The sequence below is a fragment of the Myotis davidii genome, unplaced genomic scaffold (assembly GCF_000327345.1).
Source record: "Myotis davidii unplaced genomic scaffold, ASM32734v1 scaffold556, whole genome shotgun sequence".
NCBI classification, from domain to species: Eukaryota; Metazoa; Chordata; class Mammalia; order Chiroptera; family Vespertilionidae; genus Myotis; species Myotis davidii.
Genome location: NW_006287671.1, coordinates 1,499,232 through 1,526,319, shown reverse-complemented (window position 1 = coordinate 1,526,319; position 27,088 = coordinate 1,499,232). Strand labels below are relative to the sequence as shown.

At 37.0% G+C, this 27,088-nt stretch overlaps 1 protein-coding gene across 1 annotated transcript in view; it reads right to left on the bottom strand.

Moving 5' to 3' along the window:
- Positions 1 to 3,219: 3,219 nt before the first annotated feature.
- NAA35 (N(alpha)-acetyltransferase 35, NatC auxiliary subunit) overlaps positions 3,220 to 27,088 on the bottom strand; it is a 47,225-nt gene continuing 23,356 nt past the window's right edge. The window contains exons 10-23 of the mRNA XM_006759487.2: positions 27,028 to 27,085; positions 26,081 to 26,195; positions 23,029 to 23,207; positions 20,260 to 20,319; positions 18,500 to 18,606; positions 15,706 to 15,772; positions 13,479 to 13,577; positions 12,484 to 12,662; positions 10,648 to 10,784; positions 9,590 to 9,657; positions 8,361 to 8,501; positions 7,849 to 7,971; positions 5,166 to 5,246; positions 3,220 to 4,343 (exon numbers count right to left, since the gene is read on the bottom strand). Of these exons, the coding sequence (XP_006759550.1) occupies positions 4,284 to 4,343; positions 5,166 to 5,246; positions 7,849 to 7,971; positions 8,361 to 8,501; positions 9,590 to 9,657; positions 10,648 to 10,784; positions 12,484 to 12,662; positions 13,479 to 13,577; positions 15,706 to 15,772; positions 18,500 to 18,606; positions 20,260 to 20,319; positions 23,029 to 23,207; positions 26,081 to 26,195; positions 27,028 to 27,085 (1,474 nt within the window). The 3' untranslated portion in view covers positions 3,220 to 4,283. The remainder of the gene's footprint in view (positions 4,344 to 5,165; positions 5,247 to 7,848; positions 7,972 to 8,360; positions 8,502 to 9,589; positions 9,658 to 10,647; positions 10,785 to 12,483; positions 12,663 to 13,478; positions 13,578 to 15,705; positions 15,773 to 18,499; positions 18,607 to 20,259; positions 20,320 to 23,028; positions 23,208 to 26,080; positions 26,196 to 27,027; positions 27,086 to 27,088) is intronic.

The window sequence follows — 27,088 nt, the reverse complement described above, 5'->3', positions numbered from 1 at the left end:
TTGTTAATGTTAAGTGGCTTCTAATGTGAAAACTGGTGATCTGTACTTACTTTGCTAATGTTTGTAGGCAAAGCAGGATCTTCTGTAATGAGAGGGCATCACCAAAAAAAGCTATGAGTGGATTAGACTTGACACAACAGAGGCCAGAGCAGAGGTGACCCGGGTGCCCGAGGGCAACACAGCACTATGGGGAGGGTTGGTTGTGGACAAATTGCCTATTTTGCTGGAGGAAAAGGGAAAGTTGGTGTTGAACAGTATACTGCTAATAAGTTGGGAAATACTAGAAAGGGAAGAAAAATGGCATTGTGTCATAGTTTACATATTTAGGTTGTGGTAAATGCCTATCAAAACTGATTTAAAAATCAAAAGTTAATGTTCATTTGAAAATGACTAATCATAATTTACATTGATAATAGTTTTGGTTTTAGTTGGTCCTTAATATTTCAGGAAAATAGGCTTTTGCCACTTGTGAATAACTGGCAAAACCACACCAATGGCTTTCAGTGAGGCTCTCTAAGCAGTTAAGTGGGTGGTGCGCTCACTGAAATATATTTGGAGTCACAGGATTGAGATGGAGTCTCCTGGGTCATTTGGTGGGACTCCCTTGTTGGGAGAGGAAACTGGCCCAGAGGAGCTGGAGCATAACCTGGCCTCACACCCAGGGTGACCAGCTGTGCCCCTGGCAGTCCCTGAGGCAGCACCTGCTTTGCCTTCAAGTTAAGCTCTACAACTTGGATGTTCTTCATGTATAATTCCCTTTTACCTAATTGCTAAGACTGAACTTTTCCACCCAAAAGAGGCATCTAAGCGTATGAAAGTAGCTCTATAAGATTTTATCCAAGTCCTTGTCCTACCTCCCTTAGTCTTAGGCTTGATTTCCCAAATAGTTAATTCATCTCATGTTTAGTTAGGGTGCACAGAGTTGCTGAGAAATGAAATACTTAGTCCAGCTTTTAAAACTTTCAGTTTTCCTTTCATCCCTTATTTGATCGCTAAAGAACCAGCTTTTAAGTTGTGGAGATGAGATATCAAGATAAATAAAAAGTAACCCGTGATGATGATTTCATCTTCATTTACAGAGGCATCAAGGCCATTCCTTTACGACAGTGGTTCTCAACCTTGGCTGCGCATTAGAATCACCTGGAAATCTTTTTAAAACCCTGATTTCTGGGCCTCATCCTCTGGAAATTGTTTCTTTGTTACTAATGTTGTGGCCCCACCCCATAACAAAGAAACAGAATTTCCAGAGGATGAGGCCCAGAAATCAGGGTTTTAAAAAGATTCCCGGGTGATTCTAATGTGCAGCCAAGGTTGAGAACCACTACTTTAGGGGGTGTGCCATGCGTGGTTTCTCCAGGCAGTCATGCTTTATTATTACTGGCTTCCTGTGGGATCACAAGCACCTAGCCCGAAGCACAATTTAGAGGTATTATGGCTGTTAAAAAACTAAACACACTTGTGTAATAAGCATCCAAATTAAATCAGCAGCTATTCTAATCTGTAATTGGCATCAACCTAATTGGCACATGTCCTCTCTATTCTCAAATGGTGTGTGGGCAGGAAAGATGAATCATTTTATCTTTTCTCCTGCAGATCAGACTGCATGTGGAGATTCTAAGCAACCCTGGATTAGATTTAGATTTCCCGAGGAATCTAATCACAGCACACACCTAGTGTGTACTTTTGTGTGATGAAGCTTGAGAAATAAACCTCTCCCTGTTCAGTATGTTGTCATTAAATAACTAGATAATTAACATGATTGTTTTAATTGGTAATTGCTGGTTATCCATTTATAGAAGCTGGCATGGTGAAGAGAATTGTGAATTCATGGTCCTGGTGGTTAGTTTTACTACCATTATGTTTTAGCCTAAAAGATTATTACTACAAATAGTTATTCTAACACTTGTCTTTGAAATGGATTTTAGAAAAATTTTTTAATGGCAGAGGTTCTATTAACTGGGTTATATTAACTTCCTTTTTGCACATATTAGCTTAGATGTTGAAAATGTTCATTAGTGCCTGAAAGTTGGGGAAAGTTTATTTTGATTGTGTATTTAAATGTTTGTTTGTATGCTATTTCTCAGCTCAGAGAGCAACACTTTCTTAAAGTGTACTAAGCCACTGTTCCTTAAAAACTGGTTTGTAAAATTCTGATAATGTATACACTGAAAGATTATTCTAAAATACTTATCTTCCCATGCACTTAAAACACACACAACTGAAAGGCTTTAATCTCACTGGTGTGCATCTCTGGGAAAAGTTAACTGGCTTTTGATATTATCTTTATACACTTCAGATAATGGGTTTTACAAACCAAGGCCCTAGTCAATTGAGACAGATGCTTATTTTCTATTCTTACTCCTGAACTGAGTGACATCGAACATAAGTTGCCAATATAATTTACACCCCTGGAGATTCTAGTCCTATGCTGGGTGCTTAGTAAATATTTTACTCTTAAGTCCAAATAAATGATTGTGATTGATCAGAGATGTCCTAGTAACCTACTTTTCATATTAACTGAAAGTTGCCTGTTAGAAACATTTAAATGAATAGATGGCTTTTTGTATGAATGTTAAACACATGGATTAAGATGAAAACCCACTTGGCTGTAAGAGGTAAGCCAGAGTCTGTGTTGGTAGCTTGCTTCTTACTAATTTGTCTCTGAAAACTATAGTGAACGACAGTGACGGAACCTCCAGGGTGATGTGCCACATCTGCCTTTATCCAGAATTTAAGTTCACATTTAAATAGTCACCTCAGCATTTTCACTCTCTCTCCAAAAAAGCTGCTGTATTAACATTTAACATTTTTGTACCATTTAAAAAAGTAGTTCTGTGATTTCAACCAGCAGCCTACAACTGACAGGGTTGTTTTTTATTTGTTTTCCTGTAAAGGACAATCTTGCTCTGGTTTTTGAGATAGGCTCATTACAAAACTATTCTAGAACTCAACAGATGACATATCTGTGATCAAAACAAAGTACAACGCCTTCCTTTAAGGCTTAATGTTTGAATTGTAGACAGAAGTTTTCAGAGTTGTGTAATAACTTTACATGATCCTCCAAAAGCAGATAAATTCTCTTCTTAAATGGAAGGCATTATTAGCAGAGGACTACAGGAAAAAAAACCTTATAATCTTTCTGGTTCAGTATCTCAGGTCATTTCATCTCTTCAAAATCAATTTTAAAACTCTTTGGGCAGCTGTAGGATGACACAAATATTCAGTCATCTCAAGTTTTATTTTATGGCTCCTTATAAGCAAAAGCAACCAGTTCTGATTCCCTACTCTCCTTAAGATTTGGATGTATCAGATATACCAACTTGTGTGCTTGGATTGATTTGTAAATATCGGACAAATGAATCAACTTTTATCAGCTGAAGCAAACTGTTTAAGTGCAAGGACTAGACTCCAACTTGCTACTCCAAATTCCTCTGCCCTTTTATCCGTCCTGTTCCCACCATCAGTGTTTCTTTTACTAAAAAAAGGCAGTCAATCTACTGCCCTAGTGACCTTTACCTTCTCTACTCAGTTTACCCCAGAATAGCTCAATGCCACATTTAAAAATTCCATATTCCATTAATTGAATGAGCAGGTTCTAGAAAGATTGTCACTTTCCTCAAGCTTATACTACAGTTGGGAAGATAGAAACAACTATTTAAATTACAACTGAAAGTGCTAAGTACTTTTAAGGGGCTTAGCCTAAGCTTTAATCTTTTAAAAGTACCAAAGTAATAGTTAAGGACATTTTAAAAAACATCTACATTCTTAAAGGTATATAATTTAATGTCATGACATGGAATCATAATGCCCATATAATAGCCTCCCTACATAGCTTAGACTAGGCCCCGTTCAAATGTATTTTGCCTAAATCACTTGATTTGAAACATCTTTTAGATAAGTTGTTTCAATTACTCAAATGTTAAAGAGTAAACACCTTCAGCTCTTAACATGCACCAACAAAGTACTATTTTTTTTATCTCCAGTAATACATTTGGTCAAATTTATTTACCTTTACAAATACTATTTTCACTCAGTCATTCATAAAAAATGATTTATGATTAAATCTGTAATAAGACCATATAACGTTCATCAATGCATTCAACAACATCAGTTTCATCCATGGACATAATAAACCACTTTAAAACAGCAGTTTTCATTCACATCATATAAGGCTGTCAAATTAAAATCCATTTCACTTCATGTTATATGGTAAGACTGATGGGTGGGTCCTAAAAAGTAGAATCTGAAAGTAGATTTTACCCCTTCATCGTCACCTGTCAATCTCAAACAAGTTTCACAACGGGAAAATATTTGTGAGCAGAGAAATCAAATTCAGGAGGAACCTGTAAAGAAAAATCAGAAAGTCAAATGTACCTAATAAATATTTAGACAGTAAACAAAGATGATTTTTTAGAGTATTTTTAAAGACAAGGCAGTACAAGGGAGATTTTTTAAAAGCTGGTTAAATAGCAAAAAACTAAGAAACTAACCTGGGTTTATGAAGATCACTAGAAAACAAGCCGACCATCTATCTTTAGAGAATAGTTAAAGGAAAATGGACTTAAAATACAGGAAGAAGTCATGGGTCAGCAAATTTTTTAGCTCCAGGGTCACTGATAGTACTGAGCAATTACGTAAGAGTCACTGGTAAAGCCAGGCAGGAGAGGAGATAGAAAAACAATGGGAGTAAACAAATAGCAGTACATATAATGGGCAGATGCCACCGCAAATGCTTCAGTGGTTGGCTTCCAACAAGATGCAGAACCTCTGTATTGAGTATTTACATAGCACTGATGATAAAATATTACCAAGGAAGCATCCATCTTCTGAACCATTAAAACATCTTATTATTGAAGCATCCATTTCTAAAGACTTTTTAAATACCTCTCCCATATATGTATGTATACACATTTTCGTTTTTTTATCCCAAGTCATCCAGTAATTTGCAGAGTGGGAATAGGGGAATGAAAAGGCAGACTTTTGAAATTTTAAGTTAACAGAACCTATGTTTCAAGTCAAAAGGGTAAGCTCTAGTCTATTTTCTTTTTCCTGCTTCTGATCCTTTTGAGTGCTTAATTTTTTTGGAATGAAACACCTTATTGAAAAAAGTGAAGTTCTATGAAAATTTAGGACCATTTATTTTCCCCACAATGTTCTTAACTTACCTTAGATTCCTTTTTGTGTCCTCCTGCCAGTAACTTCATAACCACAAAATTGGGTTTGGCAACCTTTAAAATTCTATTGACCTAAACAATGAGCAACATTAAGCTATCAAAACATAAAATTTACAATAAAAATGTTTTAATATTATAGATACTAATAGGAACTTTCACATTTAAGTGTTGATACTTTATTAAATATAGGCAATTTAAAAATAGATTTCTTTTAGTAACACAGAATCCTATTTTAGTCAACTCTGAAAACATCAAAGGGCTACCGTAGCTTGCTCTTATGAGAACAAAAGAACATTGAGCTGCAAAGACACCACCATGGAGGGGGCCATGGACTCGAGTTAGGCTGTCTGCTTACAAATTCTAGCTTTGCCATTTACTAGCTATGAAATCTCTGGCAAGGTCTCTAACCTCTCTTCCTCAGTTTCTTTACCTGTAAAAATGGGGATAATTTTCCCTATCCCACCAGGATCTGTTGTAAAGATTAAATGAGTTCATTTATATTATGACCTGAGAACCAGGCCTCACAGGTAGTAAGTATCCTGTAAGTGTTAACTGTTATTTCTATCACTGTCTAAAAAGCGTCACGCCAACACATGAATACCAATGGGATGTACAACTTGAAGGAAAAAGTTCTGTCATTATCTTGCTGACCCCTCAGGAAACACACTTCACTATAACTTTAAGAAACACTCCTCAGCTCCAGATCACACAGCCACCAGCCCTGGTGACAGCTCCATTTAGGTGGTGTGTCCAAAACAGCTCAACTCCCAGCTCTGCCACCCCGCCTGCTCCACCTGCATCTTCCTCATATAACTCCATCCATCCAGGTGTTCAGGCCAAAAACCTTGGAGTCATCCTTGACTCCATATCCAATCCATCAACCAACTCTGCAGGCTTGACCTTAAAATACATGGAGAACGCGATCACTTCTGATCACCTCCACTGTCACCACCAGCTCTCACCCAGGATACTGCTGTGGCCTACTACCTGGCTCCCCTGCTTCTGCTGGCCCCACTACAGTATATTTTCAGCCAAGTGACCACAATGATCCTTTGAACACAGATCTGGTCACTCCTCTGTTTGAAACCCTCTAACAACTCACCCCTTGTTTGCCCCTTGAAGAACATCAGTCCTTGGCTGCTCTTTAAATACTCCAGGCACACTCCTGCCTCATCACACCTTTACACACGCGGATCCCACTGCCTAGAAGGCTCCATCCCTACCTGGCCACAAGATTTGCTGCTTCACCTTCCAGGATTTGCTCAAAGGCCACCTTATTAAAAAATGCCTCACCTCCTCTTCCTCTTATCTCCTGTAGCAGTCACTATCCCATTCCTAGCTTGGTTTTTTCTTCATAATACTTACGATCTAATATACGATTTTACTTATCTTTTCTTTACTTATTGTCTGCAACCCACCACTCTCCTCAACACAGGAGGGCTGGGATTTTTGTCCCCTTTTCACTATTGGAATCTACCACAGTGCCAGAGGCATAGGAGGCACTAAGGAAATACTTGAATAAGTGAAGTCCACTACTAGTAAAATAAATAGGCTGTTTTTTATTATAGGTACCTTCCTCTAATTTTTATACTCCCCCCCCTTTTTATTACATCATTATACTAGTATGTGATTAAAAAAAAGTTGTCTCCTTTCCATCCCTGTTCCCTGACACTCCCTCTCAAGAAGCACACACAGTTATTCTAATTTCTATTATCTTTCCAGAAGTATTATATATATTATATAATACTTGCCCCTTTTGACTGAAATGGCAACATACTATATGGTTTACTACCTTGCCTTTTAAACTTCTGGTATTCTAAAGAATGTTCCATTACAGCGCATAAAGGTCTTCCTTGTCCTTTCAAAAGCTGCACAGTATTTCATTGTATGACGTGTCTTGTTATTTTACAGTCCCCTGTTGAACACTACTTCCTTCATTTTCTTGCTATTAGAAATCCTGCTGTGACGAATACTCTTGTATATTCGTCACTTCCCTTACTTTCCACATGTGCACAGGTATCTGTAGAAAAACCCTAAGAAGTAGAACTGCTGAGCTACCTTTCCATGGAGGTTGTACTGAGATATACTCCCCGCAAATGGTGTATGATACAGGTAACTCATTTTACAGAAGAAATGCATTTCAATAAAAGTAGGTATACAGCAAATTGTGAAAATTATGAAAACCTAAAACTTAATATGTACAAGCTCTGTAAAATGGTATTTTAAAATAAAGTCATCAAAAACAATAGTCTTTATTTTATATGGTCAAGGGGATAAGGTGATTTTCACTTTCTGTGATAACCAGATCATTTCTCAGATTTAAGATTTATGTGATTATATTTGAATATAGTAAACTATAGATTAAAATATTTTAAACATTAACATTTCTAACAAGCCAGATCTTATTTCTATTCTTCACAGCTCTAACTCATAATTTCTCCTTGCATTGATTTCTAAATTTACCCATAGGAGGTATTTACATCACCTCTCATCAAATAATTTTAAGTCTGACAAGGTTAGGTTAAGAAAGCCATTTGAAATCCAGGGCAGAAACATGACAGGCTTCCTTTATGAATACCATGAAGTTCACTTTTACACTTAAACTGTTATTCAGTGGTACGATTTGTACTCCCAACCAGTCTTTCCCTGTGGAGTCACTGAGACTGAGCCTTACCTCGTGGTCGGGGTTCGGGAGGTTCTCCAGGATCATTTTGGCCTGCTGGAAGTGTTTGCTAGCTGCCACGTACAGTTCTGGAGACTGGGGGGGAGGGCTGTATTTATTGAGGTCAGACATTTCCTAAAGGGGGAAACACTATTATTCAAAACATGTTTAATATGAACAACTCTAAAAAAAAACTTTTTAAATTAAAGAATTCTACATTGACTATCCATTCCTATATAGCACCTAAGCAAACACTCAGCATGTCCCTATTTTTTCCTAGGTAATATTAAATTTTCAACCTTCAAATACTGCCTCATATTATTCTCATTCTTAAATAAATGTTGATAATAGTATCCCAAAAAAGCCAAATAATTTTGACACTATTTAAATTGCCATTTTCTTACTCTGTCCCGTTAGTCCAACTACAGTCTGATTTTAGTATTTTAACAAAGTGGCTCGGTACAAACATCTCTAAGAAGACCTAAGACTAAATATTTTACAGTGACTTTAGTGAGCAGGTTCACCTTGAACTGCAGATAGTGTACTGGGGGTGGTGTCATTACGCTGTTGAATGGAGCAAATCTGTGCTCATATCGAACTTGTTCACTATCAAGCTCAAACTTGGGTTTTCGTACTTTGCCATCCATGTCAAATGCTACCATGGTCTACAGGAAAAAAGAGAATGAGGAAATATATATCAATATGAAAAAGTAAACATTCTCATTAATTCAGAATAGAAAACAAGAAACAACTATTTACAGATATCTAAAACAACTTAAGACTCAGAAATCAGAAACAGGAAGAGAAAAACTGGCTTTAGTGTTTACTTTTATGTCATGTGTCATTTTAATTTTTTTTAAAAATATATATTTTATTAATTTTTTACAGAGAGGAAGGGACAGGGATAGAGAGTTAGAAACATCGATGAGAGAGAAACATCCATCAGCTGCCTCCTGCACACTCCCTACTGGGAATGTGCTCGCAACCAAGGTACACGCCCTTGGCCGGAATCGAACCTGGGACCCTTCAGTCCGCAGGACAACGCTCTATCAATTGAGCCAAACCAGTTAGGGCTCATGTGTCATCTTTAATAGAAAAGGTTTTCAAGGCCTAGTGTTGATATTACTATTTTTCCCAGTGAAATTATACCATATGCACATTATTTTCCCATGCTTCTTGCTTTTCAATAGCTTTGGAAGCTTCAAGTAAAAGTTTCTGAAGAAACATGTAGGCATATAAATTTTTATAAGAAAAGGAGTCCATGTTCTATACATTTTAATGTGTTACCAATAAAGTTAGGTCTCAGTACTCAATCCACCTCCTTGAAAATGCCTGCGTTGCTTAAGCCATTCATTGTGGAGCCCGCCCCTTTCCTAATACACCCCTAAAAGATCCAAACCCCATCTCTTTCAAGAAACCTTTGCTGATCATCAATCAGAAGTAAACTCTTCCTTCTCTGATTATCTGTGTCACACACGTCACCTGGCCTGTCATTAATAAGGATCTGAGACAAGGATCACATCTGATTAGACTTGGTATTCTGCAAGGTATTCAGTACAAGATATCTGGCATAACATGGGCTCAAATATTTGGTAACTCAATGAAAACAACTAGACTTGGAAAAAAGGTTTCAAGCAGGTATTTAACATAGGTGAAATTAGAACCTGGAAAAAATCACAGAGTCAATTTGAACTAAACTACATGATAGCAGTGTAGTTAACAAGCAAAAAGAACTCTATTTTCAACAACTTACCTTAAACATTCCAGCACACATGTTCTGATAGGCCTGGCTCATTGTGATTTCTCGGCTCAAAGGGCGAACTGTAATAGAAGGAAAATCATCTGTACTCTTCACCTTCCTCTTGCATTACTGCAGGAGAAAATCTAATTTTTAAAAAATCTTCCATGTTTACTAAATTAAAATTTTGAATAGTTTGTTCCTACAGGCTATATTTTATTTTATGGTCCAAAACTACAAATAATAAAATATAACTTAAAGACTAAATAAAAACTATGTTCCTTGAATGGTTAATACCAAAAAATTCTAAACTAATTTGAACTTCTGAATTCGTCATATAGAGATTTAACGTGTTTTTTTCTATATGTAATATGGTATGTTTAGTCCCAAATGCTGTGATAAATGCTTCTTTTTTAATTTTTATTTTTCAATTACAGTTTATGTTCAAAGTTATGTTGTATTAGTTGCCTGTGTATAGCATATACTTTACAGAGTTCTCCCCATATTTCCAGTACCCACCTGGCACCACACATAGTTAAGAGACTTCTTAAAGAAGAAACCCATGAACTGTCATTTAATAGCCTACCCAAACTGTTAAAATCTGATGGAAATACAAAGAAATATTTTGTAACGATTGTAGCAATATCTGTACCCTTCCACTAGTCAGTAGTGACTAATGAGACAGTCCCTTTGAAACAGTTCTTTCTCCTCATGGTCCCTGAGTGGTGTTTCAAGGTGCTAGTTATCCTGTGCTGACTCTAACAGCACAGCTCCAGATCTGCCTCTCTCCTGAGCTGCCGGCCTTCTGTCCAAAGATCAGAGACCTGCTGTCTTGCGCCTTAACTAAATTGCCTGCATGGTCTATGTGCTACTTCTTGTCCTGAGGTCCTCTGACACATGGAATTGCAAAGAAAGGAACCAAAAAGCCTTGTATCACTAATATTGGGACTCTTTTTCTTATACTTCTGAAGAGAAGATGAGAATTAAAATATTATGACTAAGTCACCCATTACAAGGGACAGAAGTGTCTCCAATATTATTTATTTCTTAAGTTTAAAAATAATCCACAGCACCTTTCTTCTTTTTCTTTGTCTTTTTACTGCTACGGCCCTTCTGCTGCTCTTCCATTATCCGTTCCTCTGCCATTTGAGAGCCATCAGCACGACTTAATGTCGACATCAACCATGCATAAAGGAATTCAGACAGATACCTTATAGAATAAAAATGTTAGTTAACAGTGGGTGTCTAAATGAGATAGCTTTATCAACACATGTATTAATACTGATAAAGAGATATTTTTCATAATGCTAAAAAAGTCTTTTAAAAATAGGTTATCCAATTAGATAACTGATAGATCTCAGATCAGATCAATTAGATTAGAAATCAGCATTACAAGTAATTAACTTTCCGTTTCTTGTAGCCATCTATGTTGCCACACAATACTGGAAAATTTCTTTAATTTCCTACAACAACATGCGTTTTACAACTTTACAAAAGATTTCTTGATAATGATGTGTACATGTAAATCGAATTAATGCCCATTACATTGGTTTTACTGTATCAGGACACGTTCACCTCAACCTATTAAATCCCCGCCCCCCCCCCTTAATTACAAAAGAAAGTAAGTCCAAGCCAAGAGCACAAACGCTTATCATCCGCTACCTCAAACCACAAAGAACTTGAGCATTTTCTCCTATAAACTGTCTTGTTTACTATGAGTTAACAAAATGTAACCCAAGTATCTATACCAAGACCCTTTTTTAAAAAAAATATATTTTATTGATTTTTTACAGAGAGGAAGGGAGAGAGATAGAGAGCTAGAAACATCGATGAGAGAGAAACATCGATCAGCTGCCTCCTGCACACTTCCCACTGGGGATGTGCCCGCAACCCAGGTACATGCCCTTGACCGGAATCGAACCCGGGACCCCTCAGTCCGCAGGCCGATGCTCTATCCACTGAGCCAAACCGGTTTCGGCTATACCAAGACCTTTTGGTAAGAGTTATCTATTGAAATGTTGGAGAATATACTAAATAATATTTTTCTCATATCACTATAGTTGATGCTCAAATTTAATTTTCATAGTCAAGAGCTTTCTATTAAAGAACCCTTAGCGCCATGATAAAAAAACTATGTCAACTGCATGGAAGAGAATTACTTTCATTCCTTCATAGAATTACTCCAAGAAATATACAGTATCTTAATTATAAATAAAATAATCTGAATGAGTTAAAAAGATGAACTATATTAAGATTTAATATACTAAGTTGTTTGTGATGAGCAGTAATAGATTATTATTTAAAAATTACCACACAATTTGCCAGACTAAGAAAAAGATTTAAGATGACTCAATTCATTAACTCACAATTTTCTCTCTTTTTCCCGCCCCCCATGTGTCCAGAACATGAACCAGGCATGGGCACAGACCAAAAGCCAAGCTGGGATAAACAAGAAGTGACTTTGTCCCTGGCTGAAATTCATTTTATTCTATGACAGTTTTCCCATGCCTAAAACATTCTCAAGCTTTCTCTTACTAGCTTTTGTTATCTCTGAGTGAAAGCAGAGAACTACTCTGTTGAGGATCATCTCTCATCAGCTTCTTTAAACCACCTGAAACAAGTCCTCAGGGATGCAGTTTGCAAATGACAACCTCAGCCTTGATTTCTTCTCAGAAGAATGATCTGGTTCAAATTTTGAACTTTAATTCCAATAAGTATAATACATAGACAGTAGCAACCAGCATCACACTGAAATTAGGCCAAAATGTGTATTATTTTTTTCCCTTAGAAACAGATAAGAGCTCTTCCAATTGTCCCACAGCTAAAATTAAAATACACAAATGAAAAAAGCACCCTAAAATTATATTCTACAGATGCTCTCTCAGATCTTTCCTATCCCACCCACTTACCAATATATGTAGTAGTACTCGTGCATGCTGTAGAGCTCCAATTCAAAGCCACTGAGAAGATACTGTATCATAATTCTGAGGTTATGGTAAAGGACCCAGGTACCTAAACAGGCCAAATGTTGCCTTTGGGGTTCCTGTTTCAACAGCATGGTGTGAAGAGCCGCATCAACCTTCTCTGCCTATCAGAATAAAATATCGTAATACTTACTTTCTTTTTAAGTAAAGAGAGAATTTAAAATAAACAGCTAAAAACAGCATGAGCAGAAAATGAAAATCTTGCCACTAAAAGAACTCATATTTACAAAAGTAGTTTGGTTACGTTTATATCCAAACTTTTCATTTCACAATGGATAACATTTAGCTAAATAGTCCTTTAAGCTAAAAAGACATCCAATAGGCCAAAAATAAAAGTAATTGATTTCAGGTCTTTAGTTATATTTTCAATTAATATTGCTGCTGCTCACAAATTTACTCTAAGGTTAATATGTAATACATTTTTATGTCAATGTGAACTTGCTATACAATTATAGTTATACATATATTTTATAGCTTATCCTGATTACCAAATAATTCAGTTTTAATTATTGTTCTGTTTCTTTTAAGAAAACATATAAATATCTTTTTGATTTCAGAGAGGAAGAGAAAGAGACAGAAACATCACTGGTGAGAGAGAATCACTGATTGGCTGCCTCCTGCACATCCCCTATTGGGGATCAAGCCTGCAACCCAGGCATGTGCCCTGACCAGGAATTGAACCATGACCTCCTGCATAAGTGGATGCTCAACCACTGAGTCACTGTGGCCTGGGCTTGTTCTGTTACTTTTTGCAAACTCTTACTTTGGTATATGAAACTGTTACATTGTAAGTGAAAAGAGAATTCACATAGTGAAAAATTAAATAGTCAAAATACTGTTCCAAAGAATTGTTTTAAAAGTTTGTTCAAGTCATATAAATTGCTGAATTTTAGAAGGAAGGGTTACTTGTTGGCTCTTACCTCATCCTGCAAGGTAGCAAATTCCTCAAGAATATGACCGAGCTTGTCTCTCTGTCGAGCCCTATTATGCCCATGGATCTGAATAAGACTACAGAAAGGCTGCAACACATTAAAATTTGTTAACCGTCAATATGAAATTTCCTGATAATATAGAAAATTAACATTCCAAGTTTCCAAAATCCGATTTAAGGAGAAAAAAAAAATACTGTGCATATAAGAATCATGCCTATGTGTATTTTTACACAGGTGTTTTTGAGGAACTCAACACCAGGATTTATCAATAGCTAGAAGAAAGTGGCTATTTATGAAACTTGTTTCCATATGACAAAAATATCTTCCTTTAACCCCTTCCCCAACAATTTTTTTGTTAAAAACGTTTCTTTTTCAGACTGATTTTTTTTATTTTCGTTCTATATAGTATTTTTGATGCTGGTTATGAAAACAGTTTGTAACTCGTCTTCCTATAAACCATATTTTTTTACCATATTTTCTTAGTATACTCGTCGACGACTGAAAAAGAACATTTTGTGAAAACGAGTATACACGTTTCTGCCGGGGAAGGGGTTAATCTTCAGATATCATCCCACAATTTAAAGAGGGGTTTCTTTTGTACTTATTTCAAGGCAAAAGGCACTGTTCAAGGCTGACACATCTGTGCTACTTTAAATATACCAGAATGCCTAATAATTATAATACTTGGTAATGGCTAATAACTATAAATCTAAGTTGTTCTGTTCCTAACCTATACAGTAGCCTATATAATAAAAAGCTAATATGCAAATCGACCGAACCACAGAACGACCAGTCACTATGATGCGCGTTGACCACCAGGGGGCAGACGCTCAACGCAGGAGCTGCCCCCTGGTGGTCATTGTGCTCCGACAGGGGGAGCGCCACTCAGCCAGAAGCCAGGCTCACGGCTAGCGAGCGCAGTGGCGGCAGTGGGAGCCTCTCTCACTTCTGCGGCAGTGCTAAGGATCCCTTGGGGGATGTCCGTCTGCTGGCTTAGGCCCACTCTGAAGAGGGCACAGGCCGGGCTGAGAGACCCCCCCCACAGTGCATGAATGTCATGCACCGGGCCTCTAGTCCTATATAATAAAAGCCTAATATGCAAATTGTCCCCTCGACCAGGAGTTTGACTGGGGGGTAGGGCCAGCTGGCCAACGGCCCATGGCCCCGCACCCTGGCCGGCTCCCCCTCCCGATTGGGGGTGGGGCCGGCCAGCAGCCAACCTCTCATGTCCCCTTCTCCCAGCCAGCCCAGCCTGATTGGCCTGGGCCAGGCAGACCCCGCCTGTGCATGAATTCATGCACTGGGCCTCTAGTTCTCATATAAAATACTGTAACATTTCACTAATTGGGCAACAGACATGAACAGTAGGATGCTCTGATTTAAGAAGTATGAATCATAAGATTCAAGTATAGTATTAATTTAATATGGTATACTTTGACAGATTATCTCATTTGATCACTAACTAGTCTATCCTCTTAAGAGGTATAGAGGCAGAATTAACATTGCACATTTTTAAAATCAGGAAATTTATAGAAAAGTAAAGTGACCCCCCTGATAATGACAAAATATTAGTGATAAAAATGAAATCTGGTCTCTTTTGACCATACCATGCTGTCTTCATATATGTATATGTGCGTGTGTGTGTGGTTTAGTAATTGGAATTACTAAAAAGAGCTCTCTATAAAGAGATTGTAATTAAATAAGAATGGCTTATAATAAACTTAATCCACCACAAGAGTTGTAAGTTTTCCTAATTCCTTGAGATTTAAAAGAAGTTTCTGATCTCATCTAAATTAATAATTTTACTATAATCCTGTTCATTAAGATAGTATGAGGATATGTGCCTGGGGATGTTACAAATATGCCTAGTTTATAAGGTCAAAAAATAAGTAAAGATTTTGTGTCTATTTAAAAAACACACCAAAAAACAATGTGGACTGCTGTTTTCCCAGATGGGGGTAATAACCCGTTTCTGTGGTTCCTGAGGGTAGTAGTAAGAGGGCATCAAAAGTGCCTCTGTACCTGATAACCTGCCAGGAACACAATACGTTATGATGCTATCAACTCAAGCATAAGAAGAGATAGAAACTTTCTATGTAGTGAATGTGAATAAGAAATATTAGATGGAAAAATAGCACAAATTAATGCTACTAGAGGAATTACACCCCACAATTTTTAAAGTATCCATCACAACGTTCCAAACTGTAGTTCTTACCCGAACACAATGAGTAACAAAGGAATCAATACAATCCTTAGCCTGGTGATTATTATATAGGCAGCACCTGTAAGATAACATCCATGTCATGAAATTCAAACTATTTGGGAACTACCATCAGAGATAACTATAGTTTAATAGGAACTAGATGTGGCAGACAGGGAGGAACCTAGCAAGGTCTGTTCAATCAAAGCCCTTTCTGTGTCCTGTTGTTAAAGATGGCCCAGCAAAACACCTATCAAACATTTGCTTTTCCATCTCCATATGAACTGCCTTCCTCCTCTGTGAAGTCCCAAAGCTCTTCCTCCCTTTCTCCTTAGCTCAAGATGGGACATAAAATAATGAGAGAAAGAAACGGAGTTTTAGGCCTTGCGGGGCAAAGAAGAGAAGGATGACACTTTTTAAAAATTGTATGTTTTTATTGATTTCACTGAGAGAAAGGGAGAGGGAGAGAGAGATAGAAAAAGAGAATCATCAATCGGTTGTCTCTCACTGGGGATCGAGCCCACAACCTGAGCATGTGCCATAACCAGGAATTGAACCGTGATCTCCTGGTTCATGAATCGATATTCAACTACTGTGCCACACTGGCTGGGCAGCTGACTTTTTAAATAGACGGGTCAGGGTAGCCCTCACTGAAGTGATACTGAATGGACCTCAAGGTAGTGAGGGGGCCAGGCCAGCCTTGGGAATTTTTGAGGAAAATGTTCTCCACTCCCATCCCTGTGTAAAGACCATGAGAGAACGTGCATGTTCCAGGAGGAGTAAGGAAACCAGTGTGGCTGAAGGAATGGAGGTGCAGGGAGGGAAGTAAGAGATGAGGTCAGAGAGGCATTATCAGGGGTCTAGATCAGAGCATATGGGGCCTTGAAGGCTCAGTTATAGACTGTGGCTTTTACTGTGAATGAAGTGATGAATATTAACCAGCACCAAGGATGCTTAGGAATTTATTTCCTCCCAGTTAAGAAGCAGTCCTTCAATGAGAGGTGTCTTGGTAAATTCTCAAGTTCCCTTGCCTGAGTAGGACAACTCTGAGGGGTCACCCACACTGTCTTCAGAACTCCCTGAAAGGACTGAACTGGAGGAATTACTCTCCATGGAGCACACGTTTGTGTGTAGGCTTTCTTTCTTTTCATGTCCCACTTGCCCAAAAATCTACTGGATTTTCCTGGGAACACTTTATAATTACATTTACATGAATCTTTGTCTCAGGGTCTGCTTCTGGGGAATCCAAGCTAAGAAAGAAAGCTACTAGAAAGTTCTAAGTGAGATGTGGCATCATTTATTCAAGAAATTGGTTGCCGAACCACTAACTGTTATCTACATATATAAAAGCCTAAGCAACTGTCCAACCGTCCGGTAGCTATGATGCGCACCGACCACCAGGAGGCAAATGCTCAATGCACAAGCAGAAACCACAGGCATGGAAACATGAAACAGATTGATGAATATCAGAGGAAATGGGGGGGAGGATGGGAAAAGATTAACCAAAGATCTCATATGCATCCTAGAGGCCCAGTGCACAGATTTGTGCACCAGCGGGGTCCCCCAGCCTGGCCTGTGGGGATCAGGCCGAAACTGGCTCTCCGACATTCCCAGAGGGGTCCCAAATTGCGAGAGGGCACAGGCCAGGCCCAGGGACCCCACTGATGCACGAATCTCATACATCCAGTCTTCATACATGCTGGTTTCTTTGTTAAGAAAGAGGCTCCTGCCCTAGCCGGTTTGGCTCAGTGGATAGTTTGGCCCACAGACTGAAGGGTCCCAGTTTCAATTCTGGTCAAGAGCATGTACATGGTTTGCAGGCTTGGCCCCCAGCCTTGGTCAGGGGCCATGTGGGAGGCAATTAATTGATATCTCTCTCTCTCTTTCTCTCTCCCCCTCTCGCATCGATATATATTTCTGTCTCTCCTCCTTCCTTCCACTCTCTCTAAAAATCAATGGAAAAATATCCTCAGGTGAGTAATAACAAAAAATAAAATAGACTCCTTTCTTCCTTCAGCCATGGAAAGATTTCCTTATTTGCCAAAATACCAACTCAAATGATGATTCCTTCTGCCTGAAATACTTTCCAGCTTCTTATAGCAGCATGTTTTTGGGGCAGTGACTCTGTCAGAACATAATTTAAGAATCAATTATCTGCATTTTCTATTTCTAGCTAGGCTCAGCTCATTAAAAATAGACCTTGTTTTTTTTTTTTGTAATTATTTCCCAAAGCACCTAACAATGCTTCGCACTCAGTAAGGGTCAAATGCAATTTACTGAATTTCTGGTAACTCCTTGGAAGTTTTTCTTCTCATACTGGACCTAATGTCAACTTCACAAAAACCTCAGTTTAAATCTAAACAGCATGTATCATAAATCTATTTTAACATGATCGAATTAGTTGTTTTTTTATATGGATATTTAATTCCGACAGTTTTAACGCCTTGGTTAAAAAGGAGATGGTCAGGCAATTTGGGCTTATAAGAAACACATAGGACCCTAGCTGGTTTGGCTCAGTGGACAGAGCATCGGCCTCTGGACTGAAGGGTCCCGGTTCAATTCCGGTCAGGGGCACATGCCTGGGTTGTGGGCTTGATCCCCAGTAAGGGGGCATGCAGGAGGCAGCTGATGATTCTCTCTCATCACTGATGTTTCTCCCTTTCCTTTCCTCTCTGAAATCAATAAATGTATATATCTTTATCTATATATCTATCCATAGATAGAATTTTTTTAAATCGCCTTCCTTCTTAAAAAAAAAGAAAAAAAAAAAAAGAAACACAGATGTTATAAAACTTCCTATGATACTTACTTTGGGGAAAGCACTGGAGGACTGACAAAAGACCGAAGTGCATCTTTCACCATGTCTTGCATGAGGTGAGTTCCAAAGACCTTTTTGTTATCCACCAAGAAAGTGGTCTTAAAACAAATGTTATATATTAGTAATACTGCCACAAACTTGACCTATTGCACTTATAGCTGCCATTACTGTGACATGAGCATAATTTTTAAAATAACACCAAGTAAAAAGAGATTAAAATATTGAAAGTTGGTGGAAAATTTTTATAATCACTGTCTCCACAAGATATTACTTATTAATCCCTATTTAAGGTGTATTTGATGCAGGAGAATAAAAGTCTTTCAAGTCAAAAGTAGTAATTGCGAATTGTTCAAATCAACTGACTAGTCTAAATATGTCAAATGAGCTAATATATAGGAATGGGCTTCATAAATTGTGAAATAGTAAGTGGCTATACTTATTAAACTAGTCAATAATCTTTACCTCTAATGAATGCTTTGGAATATATACAACCTTTCCAAAATTGGATGAAACAATAGATTAAAAAGTACATTATTAAATTTAAAAGAAAATATTTAATAATAATTTGTATTTAATTTTCTCCCCTCAACCTCAGTGCACTTTAATATTTACTATATTGTACCTTACTTGCTTTCCTAACACATCTGGGTTGTTTCCAGTTTTTGGTGATCATGAACCCAACAGTGTAAATATTCACATACAGGTTTCCAAAACATCAGATTCCACTTCTCTAGGGTAAGCAAGTAGGAGTGGGATTTGTATATTTCATTTTCTAAGAATGTGCCAATTGCTTTCCAAAGTATCTGAAGCACTTCACATTCCCATCAGCATTACATCCTTACAAGCAGTTGATATTGTTTTTCTTTCTTTTTCTTTTTTAAAAGATATTCTGAAAAGTGGATAGTAGTATTTCATTGCAGTTTAATTTGCATTTCAGTAATATTAATGATTTTAAATATTTTACCATACTGAAGTGTTCAAACATTTTGTTCATTTTAAAAACTGGACTGTCTGTTTCTTTATTGTTATGCTTAGAGAGTTCTTTATATGTTCTAGATTCAAGTCCTTTGTCTGGCAGTATTTACAAATATTTTCTCCCACTCGGTAGAGGCTCTTCATTTTCTTAAGTGTCTTCCACAGAATTACTAGACAGTTTTAAATTTATCAATTTAAGGATTATGCTTTTAATGTCACATCTGAGCACTCTCTGCCTTCTCTAAAATCACAGACTTCCTCATATCATTTTTTTAAAAAGTCCTATAGTTTCACATTTTACATTTAGGTTTATGATGTATTCTGAGTCAATTTTTCCCCCCATGTGCCTGTCCAATTTGCACCACCTGTTGAAAAAGACTACCATTTCTCTATTGATTTACCTTTGTGCTTGGTCAAAAATTTACCGTATTAATTTTATTTTCATTCTAATTTAAGATTTCCTTTTTGGTCCATGGGTTCTTTAGACATATACTAATTTCCAAATATTTAGAGAATTTTCCAGTTACCTGTTACTGATTACTCATTTAATTCCCAAACAGAGTGCACATTTTATATCATTTTGTTTTAAAATTGAGGTTTATTTTATGGCATGGGTATGATCCTGATGAATGTCTAACACTCTAAATCAATGCTTCTAATTAAAAAATGTAACATTAACTGTGGAATATCCTATAGAAAGAAGTATCTACCTTTTGTTCCATCAATCACATAATTTGATGTTTAAAGAAGTATTTTCAATACTAAGTGGAACTTACTTGTAATAGAGATCTCGAAAGAACACAAGGTGATTGTTCACTAAACTCACAGAAAAAATCCTAAGAGAGAAACAGAGAAAAAGTAATGTCAATAATGGGTTACATAAAAGCAGAAAAACATCTGCAGAGAGTGTAATTTTTACTAGAAATAATATCCAACCAGAGTTAGAATATGACAAATAGCTAAAGATGTTCTCTAAATTGTCTAATTGTACCAAATAATTTTAGAGCCTCAATTTTTTAAAACAAACTGACCAATAATAGTATTGTGTGGATACTCATATTAAATTTGTACACCATGAAAATAACACTAACAGTAATAGTTTACTAACTGATGACAGAGGTTTACTTCCTACCTCACATAAATAAATACCAAGTAAGTAGACCAATTGGATTCATATTACCAACTGACTGTTCTTGACTCTAGGGGAAGACCAAAAGATATGCTCAGAAAACTATAGATGGGTTTATACACAGATAGGAAAAAAGATAAGAAAGACACTGAAGCCTGGCTGGCGTGGCTCAGTGCTTGAGCATCAACCTATGAACCAGGAAGTCACAGTTCAATTCCCGGTCAGGGCACATGCCTGGGTTTCAGGCTTGATCCCTAATGTGGGGTGTGCAGAAAGTAGCCAATTAATGGTTCTCTCTCATTACTGATGTTTCTTTGCTCTCTCTCCCTCTCCATTCCTCTCTGAAATCACATAATTTAAATACAAATACATATTTAAAACAACAACAACACTGAAATGTTAACATCTGTAGGTTATAAGATAGTAGCTATTTATCATCTTCATATTGTTCTGCATTTTGCTGGGTCAAAGAATGTACATTTTTAAGACTGGAGAGAGACAGCCACTGGAGTACAGTAGAATGACTATTTCCCTTTATCAACATTAAAATGTTATTTTACTTATTAATCTAATTGTTGTAAATTTTTTATATTACTATTAAGTTTGAGTATTTCCTGCACATCTCCCACTGGGGATGTGCCCGCAACCCAGGTACATGCCCTTGACCGGAATCGAACCTGTGACCTTTCAGTCCGCAAGCCGATGCTCTATCAACTGAGCCAGACCGGTTCCGGCAAGTTTGAGTATTTTTAATGTTTATTGCTTTTTAAATGTGTGTGTTTATGTCCTATCCCAATTTTACATTTTGCTGCTTATCTTTATCTTACTGATATGTCCGCATTCTCTATAATCTGGCACTGTATCCTAGTAACAAGCTTCTTATACAGATCCAGCGGACCATTTGGTCCCTGATCCTTCCTCACTTTACTCTTGGCCTCTGCCACACACCCCACTACCACTATTCTTCTGTCCCAAGCCTTCCAGGGGTCCAGACTTTTCTCTGACTAGGCTCTTTTTCATGTCCAGTGCCAGCAGTTCCCCCAACTCTGTTCTATTATGGTATGTCATTATGCATTCACCATTCTGACAAGGTAATCCATAATCTCCTGCCAGAATACAAATTCCAACTTTTGCATTACACTCTCTTATTCCAATTCACATTGATCTTTTTCTAAAACCCTACAATTAATCTGGTGAACACAAATAAGTACCTATGTAACAAGGATCAGAAAAGTGGGTACAAAAGAGTAAGAAAATCTCTATTTATCATCCAGATAAGTCACTAACCAATCTAATGAAGTTACAATGAATTACAAAATGAATTGGCTTATGCCTGTAATCTTTTCTATCTTTAAGATTCATGATTCTTAAGGACAGACTATTATAAAGTAAACAAATACAAAGGGGAGTAATAAAGACATAATCAGTGAAAGTTTCACTAAAGAATGAAGACTTACGCTGGACTTTAATGACAAAGAATTAGTGGAAGGGAAAATAAAATTATTTTAAGACAGAACATAAACAAAAGCACAAATCTTCACTGACTATCAATTATGTCCCACAATTGCTGCTTAATTCTAGGAATGTAAGCTGGTTCATTTGTCCTCTCAGGAAACACAGGTACAGAAGAAGCCTGGAACCAATACGGAAGACTCACAGAGGTATGACATGGAGCTAGGAATCATGTGTCTCAGCATGGAGGGGACAAATGCACATGTATGCATAGTCACGCAAAAGAAATTAGTGTAGTTATGTCTAAATATCAAGAATATTATTTTGCATATTTTCTACTTACCTACTAAACATAAATATCACTATAACCTTACCATTAACAAAATTCCACCTCTGAATGTTTTAATATTCCCAAAATAAAAGTATATTTTTCTGTATTTAAATCCATAAAAAAGATTAATCCAAAAACTGTTAACTTAAAAATGTACATATTCTTTTACCCAGCAACCTCACTGTTTAGGCATTTATCTTAAAGGGGAAGAAAGCACCTGATACAACGATTTACCTATAAAGATATATCTGCCACAATATTGTTTATAATAGTAAAAAAGACTTAAATGCAATTCAATATGAACGGATTGAAAACAAAATGAAACACCTAATATATGCTTATTGTGGAATGCCATGTAGCCATTAATATAGAAATATATGTATTTGTTGACATGAAAAGACAGATATTCACAATATAAAGATTAATAATTAATGAGGTTTACCAAACACCATGATACAATTTTTTATATGAAAAAATATTGGTGCACATGCACACTTAAGAGCTTTTGAAGACAGAATCCAGGGTTCAAACTCCCATTTCTAAAACTTGGATGAATTACCTAACTTCTCTAGACTTTAGTTCCTTAATTTCTAAAATGAATAGTTATACTCCAGAATAGAGATTTGTACTTACCAGGATACAATGTAAATTCGTTAAATTGACCACCTCACAGACAGTTTTTATTCTATCTATTAATCTTGCAAAATAGTTGACCATTTCTTCCTTTTTAATTATTTTTGCATATCGAGGGAAGGTAGGTGGAAGTAGCCTCTGGTTAACAAGAGGCTCAAAGCCCATCATAATTGGATGATCTAAAAAGAAAAAAAAATATTTCAATGTTTCTCAGAATTTTCAATCTCAAATACTACTAAAAGTAAAAAAGGCCAGTTTTAAAAACATCTCCAAACAAATTCTAATCACATTGTCTAGATTTATATTTTATAATTAACATATCTATACACACATATTTTAAAATAGATAAGCATATTTAATAACCTAAAATTGTATTTCCTATCTACATGATGTTGGTAGTGGTGACAGAGAGGGGCTTCTACCTTCAAGCCAAGAATGGGATAAAACAGAGTTAATATAGTCCCCTTTTCTGACCACAGTAGTATGAAATCAGAAATGGAAAATCTACAAATATGTGGAAACTAAGCAACAACACAGTTCTGAACAACTAATAAAAGAAATCAAAAGGAAATTAAAAATGTATCAAACCAAATGAAAACTGATACACAATATACCAAAACCTATGTGCTGCAAAAGTAGTTGTGACCGGGAAGTTTATAGCTATAAATGCAGATATTAAAAAATTAGAAAGATTTCAAATAAACAATCTAACTTTATACTCCAAGGAACTAGAAAACAAATTAAGCCCAAAGTTAGAAGGAAGGAAATATGATTAGAATGGAAATAAATGCAAGAGACCAAAAAACAACAGAAAATATTAACAAAACCAAGAACTGGTTTACCAGAAAGATAAACAAAATTGATAAACCTTTAGCTACACTCCTATATGTCTACTGACTGGAGAATTTAGCTTACATTTAAAGTAATTGTCAATAGGTATGGAAATGCCATTGTCATTTTGTCAATTGTTTCCTGGTTTTGTAATTTTTTGTAATTCCTGTATTCTCTTTTTCCTTCTCTTGCTCTCTTCATTATTTGATAATTTTCTGTAGTGCATATGCTTTGATTCTGTTCTTTTTTTCCTGTATATCTATAGGTTTTTGCTTTGTGGTTACCATGAGGTTTGCATAAAATACATTTGTAATAGTCTAAATTGATAACTTCAAACACACAAAAGCTACCTCTGCCACATTTCATATCTGATGTCACAATTTGCATCCCCTCCCTTTAAAAAAATATTTTATTGATTTCAGAGAGGAAGGGAGGGAGGAAGGGAAGAAGGGAGGGAAGGATGGAGGGAGGGAGAGAGGGAGAGAGAGGGAGAGAGAGAGAGAGAGAGAGAGAGAGAGAGACATCAATGATAAAAGATCAGCTGCTTCCTGCACGCCCCCTACTGGGAATTGAGCCCACAAACCAGGCATGTGTCTTTGACAAGAATTGAACCCGGGACCCTTCAGTCCAGAGGCTAACGCTGTATCCCCTGAGCAAAACCAGCAAGGGCACAATTTGCATCTTTTATATTGTATATCCATTAACAAAGTATTTTAAATACTTTTTATCTTTTAACCATCAGACAAAAATTTTAAGTGATTAACCAACCACCATTACAACATTAGAGTATTCCGAACGAAACTAGTTGGCCCTTGGTATCTACAGGTTTTACATCCATGGATTCAACCAACCACAGATCAAAAACAGTATTCAATCCGCATCTGGGAATCTGCAGATGCAGAAGGTTGACTGTATGCATTGTTCTATGCTATTTTATATGTGCATCCGTAGAGGATCCTGGAACCAATCCCTTGCTGATACAGAGGGATGGCTGTGTATATTTACATTTAACAGTTTTATACTTTTCTATGTTTTCAGCCCAGCCCAAGCTCCCTCTCAAACTTCTGTGATTGTCCATACCTCCTCTTCAGGTCTTAGAAATAGCTGAGATTGTGCCGACACCCTTGAGTGTCCCAAAGTCAGCACCTACATGTAGGCTAATTAGAAGCTAAATCCTCAGGTAGCAGCTGGGGAAGTATATAGTTAAGCCCCTTTCCAGGCAGAAACTGGGAGATGGGCATTTTTGCTCAGTTCTTCTGGGTGTATATCCATGGAGGAAGGGTGCTCCCACACCTGCTAACAACTGTTCCTTTGTTTTATAGGCCAGTGGGGCTCCTGAATGCAAGTGCAGTTGGTTAGTCGGGCCAGGTGATCGGGGCTCATCCAATGACTGACAGCTGCAAAAGCTTGAGCACCAGTTGTGTGCAAGCTCCTTCCTGGGAGATACTGGTAACCGGGTTTTATCACTGCAACAAGTTGAAGTGAGAAGTTGGGAAAGGTGCCTGCTGGTTTTCCCAGTCTCAGGAAGATCTGATCCAGCCCCTAGATGCCTGCTACATTGGAAGCCTGATCCTCAGGCAGCAGCTCTTACAGCATGCAGATACAGTATGCAGGAGAACAGGGAGGAAACCTCTGTTTCTAAACAGCTTTTAAACTAGTTCACATGTCATTCGCATAATTATCATCCTCATTTTCTGAGGTACCTGGTATATAAAAATGGGGCTCTTGAGTGAATCCACAGTACAAACTGGTCTGTTCTTGACTTTGCTTATCCGTGGCTAAGAATTCAGTTATTTGGGGCCAGCTAGATCAATGTCCTCTGTTTCCCAGCTTCTAAAATTTTGTTGCTATTTTCTCCTTTCCCTGTTTATTCCTCTTTATTGACTATGCCTGGTTGAGTCAGGGAAGACTTTGTAATGGAGGTGATGATCTCTTAAAGAAGTGAAGGGGAGAGGTGACTAAGAAAAATGTACTGCTGACATCACAGCATGGTCACCAGACAGGGTAAATACTCAGAGCACAAACAGTAAGATATAGATAGTACTGTTTTTTTTTCTAGAAAAATATTTAAAAGAAGGGAGCATACTTTATAAGTTTATGGAGCAAAAACATTCCAAGGCCCAGAGAGATTTAATTAAATAAAATTTTAGCCAATGTCCATACTACCCATAGCAATCTGGATGGGAATGAAAAAAGAGTAGGAGCAAAAACAGATAATTACCTCCTTTTGTAGTATCATTCTGGGCCTGGATGCCATGATGCAATGAATTATGAATGGCAGAAAGAAGATCTGCTGCTTGAACCATCAATTTTTGAGCTTCTGCAACAGCACTGGTCTAGCAAATAAATCACCAAAAACATTCTTATATATTCTTTCACTGAAAGATATACATTGGATAGGAAAATCCTATAAACAATAATGAAATCAAGTGCTTGTTGTAATGACATTGGTTTTCATGAACTATTCACTTAATACAGAATGTCCAGATCCTGTTAGGATAGAAATTATTTTGTTTTATAATTTTGTAGGAGCCATTAAAAAACAATAGAAAACATTTCTAGTTTATTCTATTAATATTTCGTTTAAAAAAGAGAGATGCAGCGAACTGGAAAATTACAATGTTTCTACTCTGTTTCATTAAGGTGAAATAAAAAAACACACACAGAAAAAAATAGCATTGCAAAAGTTAGAACACTGGTAAAGGTTGGCCCTTTACTCACCACTTATTAACTATTCACTAACTTGCCTGTAATTGAGATACACATACACACACACACATACACACACACACACAAAATCACCATGTAGGGCTTACTTTGGGGTGTACACAAATCTAACAGCTATTTCCTGAATGAAAGAGGACATCCTAAAATTCTCATTTTTACTTTCTCCTTTCAACTCACAAAATATGACTCCTATTTTTATATCAACAATAGATATGCATATGTTATGGAGCAAAACGTAAAATTCATGTGACTTTTTGAGAAAATCATCAGGGCTAGTCTGGTGTAAATATACTGAATGTTCAGTGCTGTACACGTGCAATAGGGGCATATCAATGGAATAGTCTCAGAACTACTTCAATAAAGCATTCTATCAAAACAAAACAAAACAAAACACAAAAACCACATACCAGTAAATAGACAGATGATAGTAAATGCCCTTACCTCTTTCTTAGTAAAGGCTATAAGCACAGTCAGTAACACTCGAGTAAATTTCATCCTGCTG